At 44.4% G+C, this 21038-nt stretch overlaps 1 protein-coding gene across 11 annotated transcripts in view; it reads right to left on the reverse strand.

Moving 5' to 3' along the window:
• Positions 1–21038, reverse strand: part of RYR1 (ryanodine receptor 1) — a 1215008-nt gene that overhangs the window by 188961 nt on the left and 1005009 nt on the right. For 5 of the 11 annotated variants that reach the window (XM_086938669.1, XM_086938670.1, XM_086938666.1 and 2 more), the window contains 2 exons: positions 19551–19679; positions 10151–10255 (listed from right to left, as the gene is read on the reverse strand). In XM_086938669.1, the coding sequence (XP_086794795.1) occupies positions 10151–10255; positions 19551–19679 (234 nt within the window). Of the gene's footprint in view, positions 1–3672; positions 3721–8422; positions 8453–10150; positions 10256–19550; positions 19680–21038 lie in introns of all 11 variants that reach the window. The other 6 variants (XM_086938662.1, XM_086938661.1, XM_086938663.1 and 3 more) reach the window with 2 other exon arrangements.

Consider the following 21038-nt stretch of genomic DNA (forward strand, 5'->3'; position numbering starts at 1 on the left):
ATGACCTGGTCACTGTGGAATGTGCCTGTCGTGGTCACTGGCCAAGGGAGTAGCTTTGTGTACTTCCCTGCTTATTGAGTTTCTGCTTGGCAAAGCTCAACTGAATACAACAACCCCTTAAAGTTATTTCCTTTGGTACAAGCCGTAAAGAGACCTAGAGACCTCCAAAGAAACACCAAAGAGAGGAGGCAACCAAAGCCTGCAGTGGAAATACCCAACAATCCAGGAAACCGGATGTTAATGGAGAGGCAACTGAGACGCAGCAGGATGACATTCCTGCCTTGAATGGTGTGACTGAGCTGGCCATATTATACCAACAGGAGGGACTACCCATGCAGACTTCTGCAGAGTATAGAGAGAGTGCCCAATCCTTTATGGTCCTCAAACAAAGTGTTCTCCCATGAAAAACGTAAACACTATGGTTTGCACTGGGTGTACCATGGGGCAACATTCTTTATAGTGAACCCAAGTACTGTTATCTAGGTGGCACTGGGAGACTAGCAGTGCCTGAGTGTTGCATCGGTTTCTTACTCAACCTAGTACATGGCACCACCATGGTTGGGCACCATGACAAGTTGGGAAGCCATTTTACTAACATATGCAAGGGAAAATCAAGGAAATATATCTGTCTAGTCTAAGACACCGAAGCAGACTGAAGTGAGGAGGACAAACCAGCCTCCCCATCCCCTTATTCCATCACCTTTGGAAAAGGTGGGAAGTATCATTGTCAGACACATGGAGCATGAGATATTGTCAAATAATCTGACAGATCACCAGTGCTGACAAAACCACAAAATGCTTGTGAAAGCACATAAACAAAAAGCGACATTAGGGCACAATTTGACCTCTTGGAAGCGGAGGGGGGAGTGGAAAAGTGGTGCATGTTTGTTTTGTTTTTGTGTTATGTCTATTTTCAGAGATTATGTTGAATGGCAAAGTTTTGTGGTTGCAGGTCTTTCTTTTTTTTCCTATCTGTTTTCTTTGCTCTTTTTGTTCTTATGGTGGAGGTCGCTAATAGCATGAGTACCAGAATTGTCTGTCATGTTATCCTGCTCATTTCTGTGATGTATTTATTGCGGATTTTGTTGTGTTATGTGCCGCTTTTTCTTCAAAACACCCAAAAAAGGTTTGGTGAAAAAAAAAGAAAATGTGACCTCTTCTGGTGGCATCCGCTTGTATCACAAAGGTTACATTTATAGAACTCGAGGGAACACATTTTACTGGATTTTTGTAAGGGCCCTGGTTACATGGAAAGACTCAAGATCTATGCTTTAGACACTGAAGAGACTAAACAAATTCAAGAATCGTTCCCCACAAAGCTAAGCTCTACTACACATTAAGACAATTCCTAGATAAAAGCAGCTTGGAACCAGGGGACTCGCTCACAATCCTCTAGTCTACAAGGGGAGACCAATTGATGTTTCACATTCAGCCTCAGATACAGAACATTCAGTTATAGTTCTTGTGACAAAGGTCATGGCCTAATGCCTTTGGATCTACAACAGTTTGTGAGTGCCACATTTGCAAGACCAGACTAGGTCTAAAAAAGTCTAAAGATAGAAGTGGGAAATGAATGGTAGGTGTGTAGGACAGCAGTTTGGGCTTGAGAATGACACTTAAATCACCATGAGGGGCTGCACTGAGGCCTGTGGTGAAACCTTGAAGGTGACTTAACCAGTGAAGTAGGATCATGGGGGGAACAGTAAGAGAAGACTAATATGACACTATGCGTGTGATTATATAGCTAATGGTGATAGGCAATTCAACAATAAGGGCTAGGCTGGACACTTGAGTGAAAAAGTACGACCTTTAGGATTAAGGTGGACACTCCGGGGAGCAAATTAACAACACTTAGGGGTGAGATAAACACAAAAGGGACTGTGCTAGGTGTGTTTAATTGGCTCAGAGGAAATGGGTATGCACATCCAAGTGACCCCACCACTTGGACATTTAACATATTGAGTATGTTGTAATTATCCTGAAACACAAAGGCTGCAACATTGTTCTGGCTTGGGTTAGATCAAAAGATGTATCTCAATCTACAGTCAAAAAAATGCATCTGTCGGAATGGGCTCAAGCAGTGTCAAGGAACAGTTCTGAGGAGCGGAGCAGGGTCTGGAGGGCATTAAACTGGAAGGACAGTGGAAAACCTTAAAAGACAGAACAGAACACTAATGTGAACAATATATGGTCAAAGCAAAGGGTGGAACACTGAAACGGAGAAGGCAGGGCAGAAGGGGAGGGGCGATCAATATCCTATGGGATGTCAGGACGGCAGTGAAAATAGAAATGGAGTGTTAAGGGAGCCAGATGAGAGAACAAAAGTGTTACAGCAATGAGAGCAGGACTGGGCAGCAGGGAGAAAGTTGGGGCACTGGGACAAGGCAGCAGCAAGGATCCTATTTATTGAGAGCAAGCGGCACAGTAATGAAGTGGACAAGCCTTAAATAGAGAAAAGTGAGACAGCAGTGAGGCCAAGAGCAAGTCACTAATTGGAGTGTGACTGGAAAATAGTAAGAGATACTACAATGAGCAGCACAGCAGTAAGGACCTGGGCAAGACACTGTGATAAGTGAGGCAAGACTGCTGTGAAGGAAAATCATTAAACTGCGACAGGTAGAAAAGCAAGGGTGGGAAGACATTATCAGGAGTACGGTGAGACAGCAATGAAGATGAGAAAAGAAAACAAAGGGGAGCAAGACAAAAATGTAGAGAGGAACAGGGGAGGACACTAAAGAAGAGCAGGTTGGGGTGGAGACATGTTGCTAAAGTAATCAAAGGGCTGTGTGGGACATAAATGGGCTGGTCAGAAAAGTCTCTGTTTGACCATTTTGCGCCAGATGCTGATGCGAATTCTAATGACATTGTCTCTTTGATCTGCAACATAATAATCTCACAATGACACATGTAATACTGGTAAGTTCCCACTGAGGCTTGGGCACTCCAATGGAGTATCATATAAGGATTGGAGTGCCCCCAACTCTCTTCACTATTTCTCACCAACCTTGCAGGCCTGTTAGACATTTCACTGGAGCTGCATTCATTAAGCATACCATGTTTGTATATGTGGGCTTCCAGAATAGCACAGGTCCCTTCTACCTGTGATTATACAATAAAAAACCCAGGAGGCCTATGGTTACATAGACCCTACTTTAGCTTTGCATAGTCCATTTTTAATAAACATATTATGCGAAACAAGGGTGAGGGAAGGAGACGATGTCACAATGTAGGTGATATAAAAAAAGAGTATGTGGCACTATGGGTGATAAGCATCCTTTAGGGCAGGTTACTGCAAAGAGCAAATAAGGCACAGCCAGAAAACATTTTTGAGACTAGGGAACCATTATGGGGACTTCATCCACATCCCCTTTCGCATCCACCCTGATAACACCCATCTTACCTTGGGGTAGACGTGACTCCAGATATGATCCTTGCATGCATTGCAATAAAGAAAAACTGTTTTTGTTGCTGTAGATGTTACCGCACATCACAAAGTATTCTTTTTTTAATAAAACCACGCACCCTTTAACTCCCGCCCAAAACACTCCCAGCCCCATTTTGCGCGTAAGCTCAGCCCAGGGGAGGAAGAAGGGTAATTTAAGGTGAATTGCTGGAGTTGATGGTTTTAAAGCTGAGTGTTAAAGCTGCACAGGCAGAGATCGATCACCTGACCTGCAGAGAGGGATCAGAGAGCAGCGGAGGTCCGGTTCCAAAGCTAGGCTAGAAAGTGATAACAAAGACACATTGTGTGGCATCAAAGACTGTGCTAAATATGGTCAGGTCCATCTTGAGGGAACACGAGCAGGGAAGAGATGGCAACACTAACAGACACTGGTAGAGGGGAGAAAGAGACCATCCCTTTGTGTGGTGTGGAGATCCAAATGTTATTGCCAAGATGTGATGTGTTTTTATTTCCATGTTTTATTGCACTTGGACCAGCATTGCGTATCTGTTTAGAAGCATTCTGTGTGTTTGTGGGCTTGCACATTTTATGCATGTTTTGCATAAATGTGTATGATAGGTTTTTGCATGCATCATATGTGTCTGGATATGCTTTCACGCAATAGGAGGGCGCTGCATTCCTTGCAAACATTATAGTACTGTAGTTTGATGTATTTTGTGTTAGTGACAGTCCTTGCAAACATTAAAGACCTGATTCAGTGTTAAAGAAAAATATTATGTTTTGTTGAAGTGCTTAATCCAGAAAAGGCCTCCGGTGGATTTCCTCCATCATCAGCTACCATTCCGAGTTGTGTATGATCCTACGATTTGTGGAGGAAATGCTAAACCACTGGAGAATTCACTGGTAGAATTTATTCCACCACAGTGAGAGGATAGTGGATATTTTCCTGCTAGAGGATTCTCCACTGTCAAAAATTCTCCAACAAGGAATTTAGAACTTTCTCCACGAATAAGAGGATTCTCTACTTCCACCCATATCTAGATCAGGCCTCATGACACATCTTATCCATATGTAAAGTTGCATGCATTTTCTGTGTTTAAGACTTTGAGTACATTGGCCTTGTGATATGTGTACTGTGTTTTGGTATTTCTTCTCTACTTCCCGGTTACCTCATCGCTCGCATACAGCATACAAATGTGCTGGAGAACTCAGAAGCTCTGCTTTACACCTGGGATGTCTTTTCTCCCCCCTCCTTGTTAGCCAAGAAAGACCAGCAAGGAAAACGGGCTGACCACAGCCAGCCACACAGAAAGCATTGACTCTGGGTGCACAGACGAGGGAGAGCATCTCCAGCCGCCGCCACCACACTTAAAGGCTCATAGAGGAGACGGGCATTAGAAGAACAATTACTCGGGGAACAGAGATGGAAGAAGAAAGAGAGAAAAGACAAGGACATGGCTTGAGAGGGTTCCAGAGTCACAAGAAAGAGGTCTGTAAGGTATAGGACACCTCATCCAGCTCAGGACAATACCACACTTTGAAAATAACATACTGCTAAACACAGTGCTAACACGAACAGTGCCATAGAATCAAATTCTCCATCCTCGGGTTCCACAGCTCACATCTCTCAGTCATTTAACATGGCTTCCATCACACATGCATATTTTGGCATGCTTCATACCCCGAATGTGAACTACACATCCACAAAAATGCACAGAAGGTCATACCCAACAAACATACACCACACATTATGCCATACCAATTCCTGGGGGTCTTCATGGCTTCCAACAATGCAAAATCCAGAGTCTAAGCCATGCCACTAACAGCTATCCAGATTGCCCAGCTGTGGCAATGCATAACCTATTGCACTAAGAAGCCCTATAAATGCGAACAACATAGCATTATTAGTCAAGTTGTGACAAAGCAGACAGGTCCTTTCCTGAAATTCCTGACATGGCAACTTGGTCATTATTGTGTGAGCAGAAAAGAATGCTAAAAGAGTCAATGCAAGAGCATAGGCTTTTTAGAAAGAAAAGATTATGTATCTGTAGGCCTGGTTCTGCATCACAGGAATTTTCATTGAAGTCATGTGAGAAGGAGCATTCCTAGTTCTGAAAGGGACAGGTCTATTTTTAGGTAGAGCCTAGGCAGCGGGTGTGCACTGTCTGCCAGACCCGTTGTATTGAATAAAGGACTTTGCTCCTACCTGCTGCTTACTATTGGTTCAGTCCAGTGTCCCTCTTCTTTGCTGCCTCCTGGCTCAGGGAGCAACACCTCACTTCCGTTTTTGACAGAGGAGCACTGCCCAACGACAGTTTTCTTCTGCTTGCATTCTTCATCTGTTGTTGGGGAGCACTCTTTTTTGTCATTTTTGCAGTGCAGCACCCCATGCTTTATGTTTAAGTACGGTGGCCGCGACTTTCTTTTGATATCCACGGTGTGGCTTGTTCACCTCTATTTTTAATAGTTATAAACATACTTTAACTAACAGCAGGTGGGGAGGAGAGGCATCCTCAGGGCAGGCTGAAACAGGTTGGGTTTCCAGCACCACATCGTTTGACTGCAGTATGTTTTCCATAGACCCCGCCGTCATCTGGAAAGGGATCCATTTCACCTGGGAAAGCCATCGCTTTATCCGTGGGCTGCTGCGAGGGGGAGGAGTTGCCGCCACCACCATATATCATCAGCACTGGCATCCCATGTTTGAAAAGATGCACATGCTGCCTGAGCTCTTAAGAAGAGAGTCGTACTGCTTGTAACAGGCAATGCCAAACGGTATTCATGGATTTCATGGCAAATAGGTGATCCTGATTTTTTAAACATAACATTTATGTTCGTGGAGGCATGCCTGTGAATTCAGCAAACCTTTCAATGTGAACTCTGTAAGCATTTGAATTTTAGGCGCACGCACACGTGTGTTCGTACAATTAGTGGTTTACCAAACATGCTGAAACGTGTTGACGTGGCGTTGACAAGTGCGATGCTGTTACACTGAAGGAAATCGGATTTTTACTTAACACCCTGGTCATTGTATAGAACATATCCCGAGGCATGCAGGTTTAACTAATTAGGCACATCTTTTTTGATTGATCAGCAATCTCTGCTTTGAAATGTGCAGTTGTTGGGGCTTGGTAGAGAACCTGATACGTAGAGTAAATTGTTACCTGTCTGCTACAGGTTTTAAAGAGAGGTAAAACAAGACACGTGTATTTTTTAATGAAATGGTCTAATGTTTCGCCAACCTGCTTTTGTGTAAACGTCGATTCGTTTTTTAATTGTATCTAAAACTAGCATTTTTGTGTACCGGTGGCACCACCAGTAATCCACTCCTGGTTCAGCCTGTATATCCTCTCAATTGCATTCTATGAGTGGCACTTGTATTGTTAAAATTATACTTTAGTCCACACAGAACGCACACAAATTTACAACACTATGACAACAGTTAGAGTAAGGAAACTTCTTCCTACTCACTTGGCAATTTTTGATAGTGCTCCGCGTCTGTTTGTCCCTTGTGGACACTGTCACCTCTCCCTCACATACCCATTTCCCTTCTCATCTCTCTCACACTCCCACTAGCCTTTTCTCATCTGGCAATACCACTGCCCTCTCTCATTGCTCCCTCGCACTACCTGTCTCCTCTTTTACTGCCTACTCACACAGGCTACCTTCCACAATCTCCTCACGCTGTGCACTATTACACCTCTCGTCTCTCCCCCTAGGTGTCCCTTCCACTTGTCTCTCTCTCTCTCTGTCATAGTCTTTCTTACCTATCTCTGTCGCTCTCTCGTGCACTATTCCCACCTCTCTCAGGTGGATAACTTCAGGTCTTCAAGCACAGTTTCTATCCCGTAACTTTTCAAAGTTTGTGCCCCTCAAACCAACGCTCTCCTCCTCTTTTTAGGGTGTCTTCTGCGTACACAAAACAACCCTCTTTATGTGTCCATGGCCTGCTCTCCCCCTTTTTCTATCTTTCTCATACAGTATTTCTGCTCCACTATCTTAAGTTAAATAATTGCTTCCTACACAAACTACCCGTCCCTCTCATTATTCATTTCTTTCTATTCTCTGCAGCTTTCATCAGTAGTCCCCATCCCACATAATTCCTCTACACAAATACCCTACACAACTCACAATTGTACAACTAACAATTCTAATTCAATCCAGATAATTCCACTCCACACCACATCCACTCCGAAACAAAACACATACGTAAAAAACATTATCATTTACAACGCCAATAGCTCTAACTCTCAATGCCAGACCTATTGCATTTCAAATGCTTGTTTCTCTACTCTTCATGTAAGTCAGGCTGCATTTTTACCTTCCTGTACAAAATGTTTAAAGGGGAATTTGAATGACAGATGGTGCAACTCAGCCAAATTTTGGCACACTTTGGTAACAGTACGGACATTCAGGAGAAAAATGATATCTCTGACAGACGTCCACTGTCTATGATTATACATGAGCTCATGTATAAATACATTCAGCATTGTCATTTTCATTGAACAATACCTACACAGGTAGGAGTTCCGGGGCCCGCGCAGGCAGCGGGGAACTATTTAGGCATCTATGATCTTAATGACGATTCCTACGATGCAGAACCAGGACTACAGGTACATGATTTTTTCTTTCTAAAACACCTGCGAAATTGTAGTGACTCGAAGGTAGGTAGGAAAATTCCAGTTGTAAAAGGCCGATAGTATTCTGTGAAGGTGCGTTTTGAAAAGGCATACCTTTAGCAGTTCAGAGGCCACAAACATGTAGAAGTAAAACTGGATTTCTTCTAGTGTCCAGAGTGGTTTAAGCTTTACAAAGACAACAAACACTAACTCACATTCTCTAAGGATGAGTGTCAATGACTTCACAAAGCTCTGGCTCGTGTTGGTGTACAAGAAGGGAGAGAGGAAAAAGAAAGAGAAGGAACACAGGCATGGGCTACAGAAACAGAGCGCAAGGAGCAGCGAACATGGACGGCAAACAGGGTATCAAATGACAGCCGTATGACAGAAAGTGTCTTACTCCATTTCGCAGTCCTCCACCTTTGGGCATCTGTTACACATCAGAATAAAAATGTTATTTAGAAACATTTTTAACAGCATTTTTGTATTTTTTTCCGAAGTGCATGCCCTTTCCACCCTTCCTTTATTTTGTTTATGTTGGGGAGGGAATTCGGACTGTCAATGAGGGGAGACAAGGGGACTGCCATAGGGTCAGAGTCTGGCTTTCTTCAAAAACTAACATCTGAAGGGCTTCTGATGTTGCAAATAAATAACAGATTTGTTATGGGATCCTCTTGCACAATCTTTGGCAAAGCCACTAGGGCTGACGGATACCAGTCAACCTTTTAGCTTTGGCAATGTTTGTTTTGTCATGGTTTTTGGCAAAATTATTGCTGGGGACTTTGCCAGTCCTCATCAATCTAAGAGCACATCGGCAAAAAGAAAATAGGTATAATCTTTTTGGTCCCAGAAAGCATACATTGCCAGAGTAACCCCTTGCACTTATGGTAACTACTTTGTGTGTGATATGCTTCGTGTCAGAGGGCAAAATCCTCTCACTCACAGTGAAGTTAGCCAATGACTGAGGTAGGCTGACCTAATATCCCATGCTGTAAGAGGTAGTGGGTGGAACAAAAATGTGACTGACACAAACACAGACCAATAGATGAACAGGGCAGGGTAAAGGCCCCAATAAGTTAGTATATTAGACATATAAATATAATAAATTCAAAGTCCTTGGTTAATCCCGTACCTAAAAATCTCTAAAAACGGTGGCAGTTCAGAAAGTCTCTGCACCTGAGCTTCATTATTATCACGGTAATGCCTCTTTAAACAGATCCATTGTACAATGGCTCACATTTGCCAATAAAAAATAGAAAAACTTGCCATACCCGTGTTTATTCACATCACAAGCCCATTCTTTCTGCAGATGGGGAGGGGGCATGTACGTGTGTGTGCAAGTACGAGTGTGTATGCATGTGTGTAGTGTGCACACAATCAAAGTTGTATTTTATGTCACTTATTTTACTTCTCCTTACAATAAAATCTGTTTGATTTTAAAGAACAGAAAAAGCCAACTGTCAGTGGACTTCCAAGGATTTCAAGCTGATGACAAGTGGAGGAGAGGCAAGCACTGGGCGCATACTGTGTTTTTTGTGGACATTTAGGTACACTCTTTTGTAAATTCAGATTTTAGATTACATTTTGTGGGACAACCTCCCTAGGGCTTAGGAGGGGGTGAGGGGGCTCAGACTCATAAAGGAAGGGTGGAAGCGGGAATACAAAAATGAACCAAAAGAACACCAAACCCCAGAAGGTACAGCCGTTGTGTCACAGGCGAGTTAGAGAGCAGTTCAGAATTAGTACATACACAAAGTTAGATGAGAAGGGTGGTGTGATTTTACGCGCCCAGAGGGACTCCTCTAGGAGGCTGACCCACTTTTTGTGCTGTCTTAAAAGGTGCCAATTCTGAGCACAATTTCTTAAATAAACTCATAAATAGCAAATAAAACAAATAATAACTAATGACTAGGAGGCGTGAGCCCTCCTGGAAACTTCTGACAGTTGGAGCTTGGTTTTAGGAACGCAATGCCCCTTCATCTCTTTGTACAGGGTACAGGGATGGGCCTCGGGAATGCAGTGTGGCATGGAATCTAAGGCCTATTGGAAGCCGAGAGATCATAGGCTCATCAGCAGCAGAAATCCATTGTGTTCCCTAAGCCCTCGCTGAGGGAAGAGGTGACTGTACCTGAGCAAGCTTCATCATCATGTGGGCAAACACGTGGAGAAAGCCAACCACGGCATCCCACAAGCGACTGTGGGCTAGGCTCTGCTGGTTCCCAGTGCATGGACCCTACGGGGAAAAGAGTGAGCATCATTAACGGCAGCAAGAGAGAGTTGATGACATGACCAAGGGCAAGTATGAAAAAGTTATTTATCTTTGGTAACGCTCTTTTAGGTGGATACCCTAAATGCAGATTTCTCACCTGGCAAATTTCCCCAGGCAGCAGACTGGATTCAGAAGTTTTTCATAGCAACTCCCTTGCACATCGGTAGGTGGCATTGCACTGCTCCAAGTTGGGTCCTTCCAACCCTAGATGTAACATTAGGCCCACCACATCTGTGTCATATCCGAGCACTGACGTCGGTTTATTTGTGATCCGTGTTCGCACCTTTGGATGTGGATCCTCTGAAATCAGAATATGCCAGTGTGCAGATCTCTAGATTGGTTCTTTATTAGTCTGGACCAGAAAAGTCGATTCCATAGAAAACGGAGGATGGCGGGCCAGTGAGGAATCTACAGTTTGATGGAGTATTCATCAGAAAGAGCGTTATTGAAGGCAAATACGTTTTTTTTCTGATGGATATTTCTAGTTGCAGAATTCTCACTGTGTAAATAAATACTCCCCCAGTAGGTGGGCCTGTGGAATGGCTAGTACCAAGGAATCCTGCACGACAGACTGGAAAAAATGCCCTTTCAGCCGGGCTTGGCAATGTAGGCAGTAGTGCTTTATAAATATACGGACTGACGCCCACTTAGTAGCATGGAAAATTTGAAATACCGGCATACTACACCCCAGTGCTGTGGTGTAGCCTTCTCGCTGGTGGAATGAACATTTAAGCCCTCCAGGGGCTGTTTCTTAGCCAGCCCATAAAAGATCTTTATACATAAGACAATCCATCTAATAATGATACTCTTCTGAGCCGCTTTCCTCTACTTCACCCCAGAGAAGCCAAGCAAATATCGTATTCTACACCCTGATATATCTTGCACGACTTTTGTAAAAATGTAATGCCCTCTTGGGGTCAAGCCGATGGAGTGGTTCCTCATCTCTGGAGGGGTGAAGAAAGCTGGTAAGGTGATGGATTGCTGGTGGACTCGGCCTTCTCTGCAGAGTCACCCCAAACTTTTTTCCTTTACCCTCCTGTTTTCTAAAAACGTTTGTCAGCTTTTAAGACTCTGCAAACGTTACCATTGCTAATCAGTGCTCAAATGCTTGTGCTCTCTCCTTTAAATATGGTGAAAGTGGCTTACAACCAATTGGCACGTTTAATTAACCTCTTGGCTGCTAGGCGTTTTCCCGCTGTGTGCTGGAAAATGCCATTTTAGTGGCACCATGACGAGCTCAGCTCGTCATCAGCACACGACACCCGTGGGTGATGATGAGCTGAGCTCGTCATCAGCATCGAAAGGGTTAACTTGTAAGTCCATACTAAAGTGGCACTCATGTACCCAGGGCCGGTGAATTAAAAGCTACTTGTGGGCCTACAGCACTGATTGAGCGACCCACGTAAGTAGCTCTTTAAACATATCTCAGGCCTGTTAATGCAGCGTGTGTGTGCAATTCAAACTTCGACATGGCACAATAAACCTTTTGGCCAGGCCTAAACCTTCCTTTTTGATACATATATGTCATATACGTCACCCCAGGGTAGTCCCTAAGTAGCCCGTAGGCCATGGTGCAGTGCATTTAATAAGTTGGACATGTGCTTTTCAATTTTACATGTCCTGGTAGTGAAACAATCCTAAATTCGTTTTTCAGTACTGTGAGGCCTCCTTCTCCCACAGGATAACATTGGGTTGCCTTATTACGTTTAATAAGAGATTACTTTCAACTGGGAGCAGTAAGGGATATCGAGTTTAGTGTCTTAAGAATTATAATTAAAAGCCCTCTTTAATAGTAAAGTGGGAATTTAAGTCTCAATTCTGAAAATGACACTTTAAGAAAGTTGCCATTTTCGTGTTCCAACCATTTGGTGCCTGCAGCCTGCTCCTGGGTCACATTACTGGGTGTAGTTTACAGGTGGACTTTGTTTTTTCCTCCCAGACAGTCACACAATAGAGTGATTAGTTGTGCTTGGATGGGCCATAAACGTGCAGGATGGGGGGGACTGGACACAGCCGCATTTGCAACTGAATCGCTTGTGCACTTCCTTTACACCAAGGGCAGGTCATCACTGCATTTTTCATACACCCATATTGAAGCCAAGGTAGAGGCGGCGGGAAACTTCAAGGACTTCAAAGGAAATTCTCTAGAAACATACTTCAAATTGGGCACCAGGTATAAATAATGGACCCAACTGTTCAGTATACCTCTGGACCTGTGGATACTACAGAAGCAAGACTGCTGTACTGCTTTGCTGCTAGAAGGACTGCTAATCTGCTGCCCTGCTACTCTGCTGAACTGCTGCCTGCTGCCCTGCTTGCTGAGAATGAAGACTGAACCTGCACCCTTCATCCCAGGCTGAGTGACTCACACGGTCGGCTGTCTGACCTCCTATTCTGAGCTACAGGTCCATAACACACTCCAGAGGCCCCTTCAACTGCCCCGCTGCCTGGACCTGCCTGAGCCCTAGTGGCCTCTGTTGGAGTGAGTTCCTGATCCCCAAAGAGGAGCCCCTTAGATCCTGGGTCCTTGTTGTGACATAAATTGAGCTCTCTCTACTCAAGAAAAGGAGAAGTCATGAAGTTATGAGCTCTTTGCGATAGTGCTCGTCTGCACCAAGATCTTGCTGCCATGGCACCCGCCAAGCTCTGGTGAACTTGACTTTTAGCGCAACAGCAACCACCATTGATGCCTGTCAGCACATGAGCAGCACTTGGTGCTACAGCAATGATAAGGCGCTTTAACTGCCAGTGCTAAGCTCCAGCAATGACAGTCCGTAACACCCGGTGCACTCTTTGCCCTACATTAACAACCATCCACAACTCTGTTCCTCGCAGCCCTTTCCACCGTGAATGGAACTCTGCGTGCTGGACTTTTAAGCTAACTCTTGCAGCTGGACTAACTTGGTCCTTGTATCTAGAACACACCCCATTGCGTTTGGCCTGAACTTGTGACTTTTCACCTGGTCTTGCATGACAAGATGTCACCAGCAGTGCTTTGAGGTACTTTACTTACCTGAAACTTTTAAGTTGCATACCTCCAGTCTACGGATTGGAATTTTGTTCTTTTGGTGTGAAATAATTGATTCGATTTTAGTCTGATTTTCTACATTGGTGTAGAATTTTTCTTGTGTTGTGTTTTCACCTTCTTAGTGTTTTAAGTGTTGCATAAATACTTTACACATTGCCTCTAAGTTAAGCCTGACTGCTTTTGTGCCAAGCTACCAAAGGGTTAAGCACAAGTTAATTTGGGGTTTGCTGTGACTTCACCCTGACAGAAATTGTGGTTACTTCTTGATCAAGGCTTCACCCACCTCAACCAGCAACCCAAGTTCCAACACTTGCCATAAGGGGAATGGTGTGACAACCTTCTGAAGAAAGCAGCCTTTATCCGCACAACCAGTATGTCTGGAGAAAAATTAGCATACGGCTGCTGGACAGATTCAATCAGTTGACAAGCAAAAGTCATTACAATAAGGAATGTTGTTTTCAGTGTCAATAGTCGGGGAATATAGCTGTGCATTGGTTCAAATGTGGTCCACATCTAGAATGTGAGAAGATAACACAGCAACATCACAAAAGGCGTTGGTGACAACAGGTAAATAGCCCTTCCAAAAAGTGCATCACAACTGGTTATTTGAAAAGAGATGTAAAAAATGCAGAACGAGCCGACAAATAGCCTTTACTGATGCCAAAGCAAGGCCTTGCTAGGCTAAAGCAAACAAAACAACAGTATATCTGCTAACTGTAGCTGCAAATTCTCCATGTTGCATGAGGAACGCCATACAACAAACTAATCCCGCTGCCCACATAAATGTTTCTAGTAGAGGGACAACAGGCTGCCAGTATTACACCAACAACTCTGGGAGGAAGATCAAAGGCCATCATCTGGCGTGCCTTAATCTCCATGTCATGCATGGTGGTGTTGGTTGCGCAGGCTTGGTTGCAGGATCCTGACCTGATTCTGCACAGGAGGTCATCCAAAGGGGCGCTCAAATCAGAGAACAGATGCTTCTGACCAGTAGGTTACAGGTACCACACTCTTCTTGCTCAGCCTAGACCCTCAAGGATGACTTGGGGACTGCCATTCCTGCTCTACTTCAGAATTGTGGACAGGAGAGGTAAAATTGGGACGGTGTACAGAAGTCCCGAGCCCATCTGAGTGCAGCCACCATTCGAGATTCGCTAGGCTACATCTTTGAGTTTGTCGTCCTTGGTGTTAAAGATCCTGCCAAGTGTTGTACAACCAGGGAGATTCCCATAACATTGAGCCACTATTAGTAGGGTAATGCCTCTTGGCACAAGACCCACAACATTCTGTCCTGTTTGTTGCAATACCACATGGCTGGAGTGATCTCTGTCAGAACTTGCACTCGTTCCTCCTTGATAGTCTGAAGGATTGCTTTCAGTGCAAGCTAATCGGCCGTAACTCGAACAAGTTGGTGTGGAGGCGAGCTTCCTCTGATGACCAAAGACCTTTCCCAGATGACTTCCCCAACCCAGCAAACAATGCATGAAGCATGGCAGTACGCTCTGGGTGGTGTGGAGAGAGGGATCTGCCACCAGTCCAAATGCAGTCTAGCAGCCACCACTGAAGGTTTTTCACAGTTTTCTCCGACCCCTGAATGGAATCTGAAAGGTTCCCTTGGTGCTGAGCCCAATGAGACTCCAATCCTACTGCAGAGCCTGCATGTGCCACCTGGTGTGGTCCGCAAGCAGGATGCAGGAGGTCAAGAGGCCAAGAAGTCTCAGAGCCGCTCTCACCAAGACCCAGGCATAGGGATGAAACATCAGGCTCATAGTATATTTTTCCTCTTTTCACTGAGGGAGAGTGAAGGCTCTGATGAGAATCATGTAAAATTAGTCTACAATAAAGGGAAAAGTTGTGAAGTCTTCCTTGAATGCAGGCCATCCATGGACTATACAGTGCGAGGTGTAATACTCCACCTGGCCCTTTCTGCACATCACATTTTGCTCCAATATCATTAGTGACCGTGGTGACTCCTGCAAGTTTCAGTGCCTTGATCTTTAACTTGATCTCTCTTCGGGCACCATATTTTAAATATCACTGATGATGATCCCATGTCTCTCATTGGATCGAAACTTTGTTGACTATATCATGGACCTCTAATGTTCTGTACTACAACTGAGTGGGCCACGCTATTTTTGACTATATCCTTTTCGACGCGTCAGCGTCACGGTGGGCGTGAGCGTCAAACGGCTGGGGGCCGTCCGATCTGCGTAAAAGTAAGATTCGGCCGCACCCCGACGGACTGTCCGCCGCGGGGAAGAGGATATGATACACATAATGCTCACTTTTATCACACATACGTATCACACCCAAGAGAGCACCACTCATGTTTTTCACTTGCACCCACTTCTTTGTCATGTTTCTTTCTGTATGATTTATTAATTTGCTATTGGTTTTGATTAATGTTTGAGATTGTTTATTTAGGGACCACTGTTTTTTAATACAATTAACCAAGGTTACTTTGCATTCTCCTGGTCCATTGTTCACTTATAACTACCTAGAGCAGTTTTGCAGCAGCTGCGAGTGGAGGGGTGGTGGTTAGGGTAGATCGTTGCCCTGAGAGGCCTGGAGGCTGGTGGCCAGATCACCGGCCTCTGCCTCAAAAGGTTTGGGAGGCCAGTTGCTGTTGAGGCATATTCTGACATTGTCTCCGCTGATATCCACTTCCGAAGCCTCAAAAGGCCTGAAACTACTAGAACAACTGGCGTAAAGGGGGTGCCAGGCCAAGAAAGTGTGTTGTTGTATTGCAGTCACTAAAGAGCTCTAGGGCTGAATCATCTTTGTCTCCAAGGAAAGGAGTGGCATCGAATAGCATGTCCATCAGTGACTGTTGAACAAACTGGAAAATGTGGTGAAGCAGTCTGGTACCAACTCCTCTACCTAGGCAGTTGGTGGTGTCCAGGTCTGGTCTTTTCAAATACTCTGTCACATCTTGTCTGTCTTGTATTAGGTGCTAAAGGTTAGATTGTACCTCAGCTAGAAATTTATCACAATATACCACAATGCATGCGTGTACCTCCCCACAAGAAAGCTGTTGTTGACTGATCTCAAGGCTAAGTGAGCAAAACATTATCTTCGTGAAAGTCTCCATGCATTTCGATTCTCAGCCTGGGGGTGTGGTCAGGAACGCATTGCAGTTCAAATAACTGGTGAAAGCATGTACAGCCAGGCTTTCTGGTGAAGGGTTCTGGAGGTGGCAGGCAAGATTCCCTTGGGCAGGCCTATGCTGCTTTGCAATCTGCCTGTTAACTGGAGGGTAAGATCCTGGCTTTGCAGGTGCACCCAACAGTGTGTTTGTGAGGGCTTCATTGAAAGGGAGGAGAGGTTTTTTAGTGATCTGTCCAGGCTGGAGGACCTTCATTAAAACTTTAGTCTTGACCTCAGTGGTGGGCAGAGTGAATTCCAGAACTTCTCATGCTCTTCTAATGTGATCATTAATGGAATGTTTGTAATTGTTGATTCACAGTTACCCTTGATGAAGGGCAAGAGAAATGCCCGAAATGCATTGGGTTATGAATAAAGAAACGCTGCTCTGAACTACTTTTTGCTTTGGGTCCGTATTTTCAACGAGGCCTGGATGGGCACAAGTGAATACTTTAAGCTTCCTAAAACGCAATATGTTGAATATGTGGATTACAGTTAAAGAAAAGAAGAAAACGATGGCAAACTTTTGGAAAAATAATTTGATGGATATAAGCAAGGACAAATGGATTATAATCAGTTGGATTTAGAATCCTGAAACTGCAGTGCGTCTGGGTGTGGAGCGTGATTCTCACACTCCCCACTTGTTCATATACTTCTAATGACAGTGGCATAGGAGGCAGTCTCTCCTTTAACCACATTAAGCAAAGGTAAAACAAGGCCAACGTCATGCGATGTGCCTAAGCCACTGGTGTCTTGGAGGTCTAAAAATAACTTTTCATCTTCGTATGGTGTACTGCTGTTGTCATCATCTTACTAGTCATGACATTGTTGCAGGAGTAATTCAGGGTCGGAGTGTGGATATTAGCGAGATTGGTGCGAGCCAATGGAGGTCTCCTGGAATTTGGTTCTGAACGCAACAGGATAATTTTCTTTCCATCCAGCATAGGTGGCATCGGTGACGGTGTCAACACTCAAGGCTGCAGCGTGGGCTGTGGCACTGTTAATTGAATGATTGGTGCAATATCGATGGAAGACGCTACAGATCTGCTTTGAACCCAACAGGATCATTGACTCCCTCTCTCGCATAGGCGGCATTAGTGCAGGTGTCAACAATCAAGGTAGAGGCATAGGCTGAGGCACCGTAAATTGTATCGGGGTCGAGTCCAAAGCTGTGACTGACCTCCGAATGAGGTCAAATGGCACAGTCAGCCTCTGGGATGGATTCACTGGCGGTAGACTGACTGAAGGCCATCTTGGATCCTTAAAGCCCAAAGGTACGCCAGAGGGTTCTGGTCGGGTACTGAAGATCCAGTCCATAGTCTTCCTAAATTCCCTACGCTGTAGGGCTGGGGAAGTCAGATCGAATATAGGAAGGAGTGCCTGAATAGATTCCAGGGTGAGAGATAGAGTTTGCAGCATGGAGGTACCCACAGCATCATACCACTACAAATTGTGGAAGGGGTGGGCTTCGGGTGAGCCATGTTTAGAATTTTTGCTTTTATATACTTTTTGGACTTAACAGAAGATCTTGATTTTAATGGCGAGCGTTCATGAAATCTGGCTCTGTCAACCGTGTCCAAGCCTTGGTCAACGTCCGGCAATGTGAGACATACAACTTGGCCTCACAATCTTGGATGGCATTCAGGTTCATCTTGCCGCATTTGCCACCCAAACTCTAATCATGCTGGGAGCCCAGACCTCGTAGGGATCCGACACCGACAGGTTTGTGGCAGTCCTTACACAGTTTGAACATTGCTGCCTTAGGAGGGGACATGCCCCTTACACACCGGAAAAAATGTGAGAAGAAATCTCTGTCAAGAAAACAGACCAAAGAGAACAACGTCTGGATCCGAGCAGCACACAGAGAATGGAACTTATGTCACAGCTCAGGGGAGGCACAGATATAGTGGCCCGATACCACATCCATAATTGGACAGACCAGATGAGGATCTGCACAACGCCACCTACCGACACAAAATGGAGTTGCTATGAAAATCTTACAGATCCACTCTGGTACCTGGAAAAATTGACAAGGAGCGGAATCTGTGATTGAAAGTATCCATAAGAAAAATATTTTCAAGTGGTGTTGAGAGGACAAAGCATTACCTAAAGCAGTGAAAAGATGTGCCATTAACAGGGGCAGGCTAGAGGAGGTGCAAAAAATAAGGAAAAGCCAGATAATACATTACCAAGAACAGAGGACATGAGGTGGCATTATCAAGTGAAGGTTACAGACAATACTGTTACCAATGACTACTCTGTGCAGGGGATGTAAGCAAGGGCTGGCAAAAGCAGTGGTTTATCAAGCCTTCCGAAGGAAGGTGTTACTAACAGGAGTTGACAGAGGGTGATGGTATCAGGGATAATCATTAGAAAAGGTTACCTTATAGGAATAGAAGGGTGGAAGACAGTAGAGCCCCATATAGGGCGTGCTGACGGGTGGTGACGTGGGGTGGGGGAGGGGCAGGGTGGGGGATAGTAAACACCGGAATACGCATGAATGCAGGCAAGTAGACATTTAAATCAATAAAAGGAATTTCGTTGCACGCGCTGCATCGCATTTGGCGATGCAGGGCACGCAGCGAAATTCGTTTTTATTGATTTAATTGTCTACTTACCTTCATCCGTATTCCGGTGTTTACTACCCCCCACCCTGCCCCTCCCCCACCCCACGTCACCGCCTGGCAGCACGCCCTATACGGGCCGCTACTGGTGGAGGGGACATGGATTAGAAAGGTGATGGCAATAATTGGGTGGGGGCAGCTGAATGAGATGTTTGCTCGTTGAACAGTTCTAAGTGGCGTGACAGTAGGACAAATACAGAGATGTGCATTTGGGTGAAAGATAGAAAGATGAATGGCTCTTTGTTGGCACTGTTGGGGCACGACAGAGGATCTTAGCAAGGCTTTGTTCAATTAAGACAATTCATGGAGGTAACTGGCTCTGTTAGATCAGAGAGAGAGCTGTGATCGTTTTTGTTCAGGGCAAGTGAATAGGGCAGGGATTTTCTGTTTATCTGAAGGATGGGAAGGAGCCTGGTATAAGGAAGCTGATAAAAAAAAGGGACAGAACTTAAAGAGGTCTTACCTGGATGTACTCAGTGAGGCTGTTAAACACCTGCTTGGCAACAGACATGGCCTTGGAGAAGTTCCTCTTGCCCTGGTCATCGATGACATCCTTCCCGGAATAATACCAGTAGAAATCGCTGATGGACTCCTAAAGAAGTGCAATAAATTGGATAACAGTAAATGGACAAATACCTTTGTATCTGATGCCTTCAGACTGTCCCACTGTATTTACAGACCTTAATTTCAGGAAAATCTTCCTGTGCAGGTCTAGAACACAAACAGCTATTCTATCTCTACTAGGGATAGCAATCATCATTCCTTCTAAGCCAGCCTCATTAGGCCCTGCTAGTCAGTACCAGCAACTATAGGCAGTCATTCAATGCGTGCCTGTGTGATTCATTTTCCACCACCACAATTCCATCCACCAGAATTATTCCATTCTTTCACAATAGTAAATGGCATTGCGTTTATGTCAGTAAATATTTGTTTAAGCCAGAGTCACTTCACTTCATCAATACCTTTGTCACTGCAACCCTCTAGTGCCGTGGTTCTTAACCTACTACATTTTACATCTGGAATTGGTTCTTGCCAATTTGAGTGACACCATAAGGTTGGCCCCAGTCCTACTGTGGCTCTCAATATGGCGGAGAACCACGGTGGACTTGACCCAAACTATCATTAGGGAATGCTGTAAATTAGATTACTATAAAAGGATTGGGTGGCTAAACTATCTTGAGTCTGAATTGAAAGCCCTAGGGCTAGTAAAACCTTTCTAGGACCCAGATTTATGTAAAAAGGTCACAAAGACATGGTTAACGGATTTGTATACAAAAAGAACAAATTACGTGCGAAGGGAATAAAATCGGACCCTTCGTTCTTCCATTGCTTATGATCAGGTTGACTCCAGGGATTTCCCCTTTGACTAACTATGATCAGGTACCGCCAATACCAGGAGAAGGATTTAATTATTTATCACGCATAAATAACGCACAACATAGATTTATTTTATTGCGCTTTCGACTTAATATGATTCCGTTACTCTTGGGTTACCCACAAAACACATACAGACTATCAAATCTCGCTCCCTGCCCCTGTAATAACTATGCAGCACAGATGGATTTACACATCTTTTTATTCTGTAAAAATTACTCTGAGGAAAGAAAAATATTTATACTCCCAATCTTGAGGTGTCAAAATTTTAGGCAATGTCGGGTCGCCATGTATTTCCTAAAGGCCTTCCGGACCCTTTTGTTTGTTTCTGTGTTGCCTCATTTTTATGGGCCTGTTCTAGGAAGAGGATAAAGGCGGGTCTACTTTCAAGTAGCACTGTGTACTTCTACTTATTAAACTGTTATAAATGTTTTTAATGATCTATTTGGGCCACAGCAAATTTGTGTAATGCTTATTTTAACTTCATATATATTTATATTTATTGGTGTGGAAATTTTACATGTAGTGTTGTGCTTTTATGGTCTGTTTACAAAGATCGAATAAAGCTGTGTGAACT

This window comes from Lissotriton vulgaris, chromosome 9, assembly GCF_964263255.1.
Source record: "Lissotriton vulgaris chromosome 9, aLisVul1.2, whole genome shotgun sequence".
NCBI classification, from domain to species: domain Eukaryota; kingdom Metazoa; phylum Chordata; class Amphibia; order Caudata; family Salamandridae; genus Lissotriton; species Lissotriton vulgaris.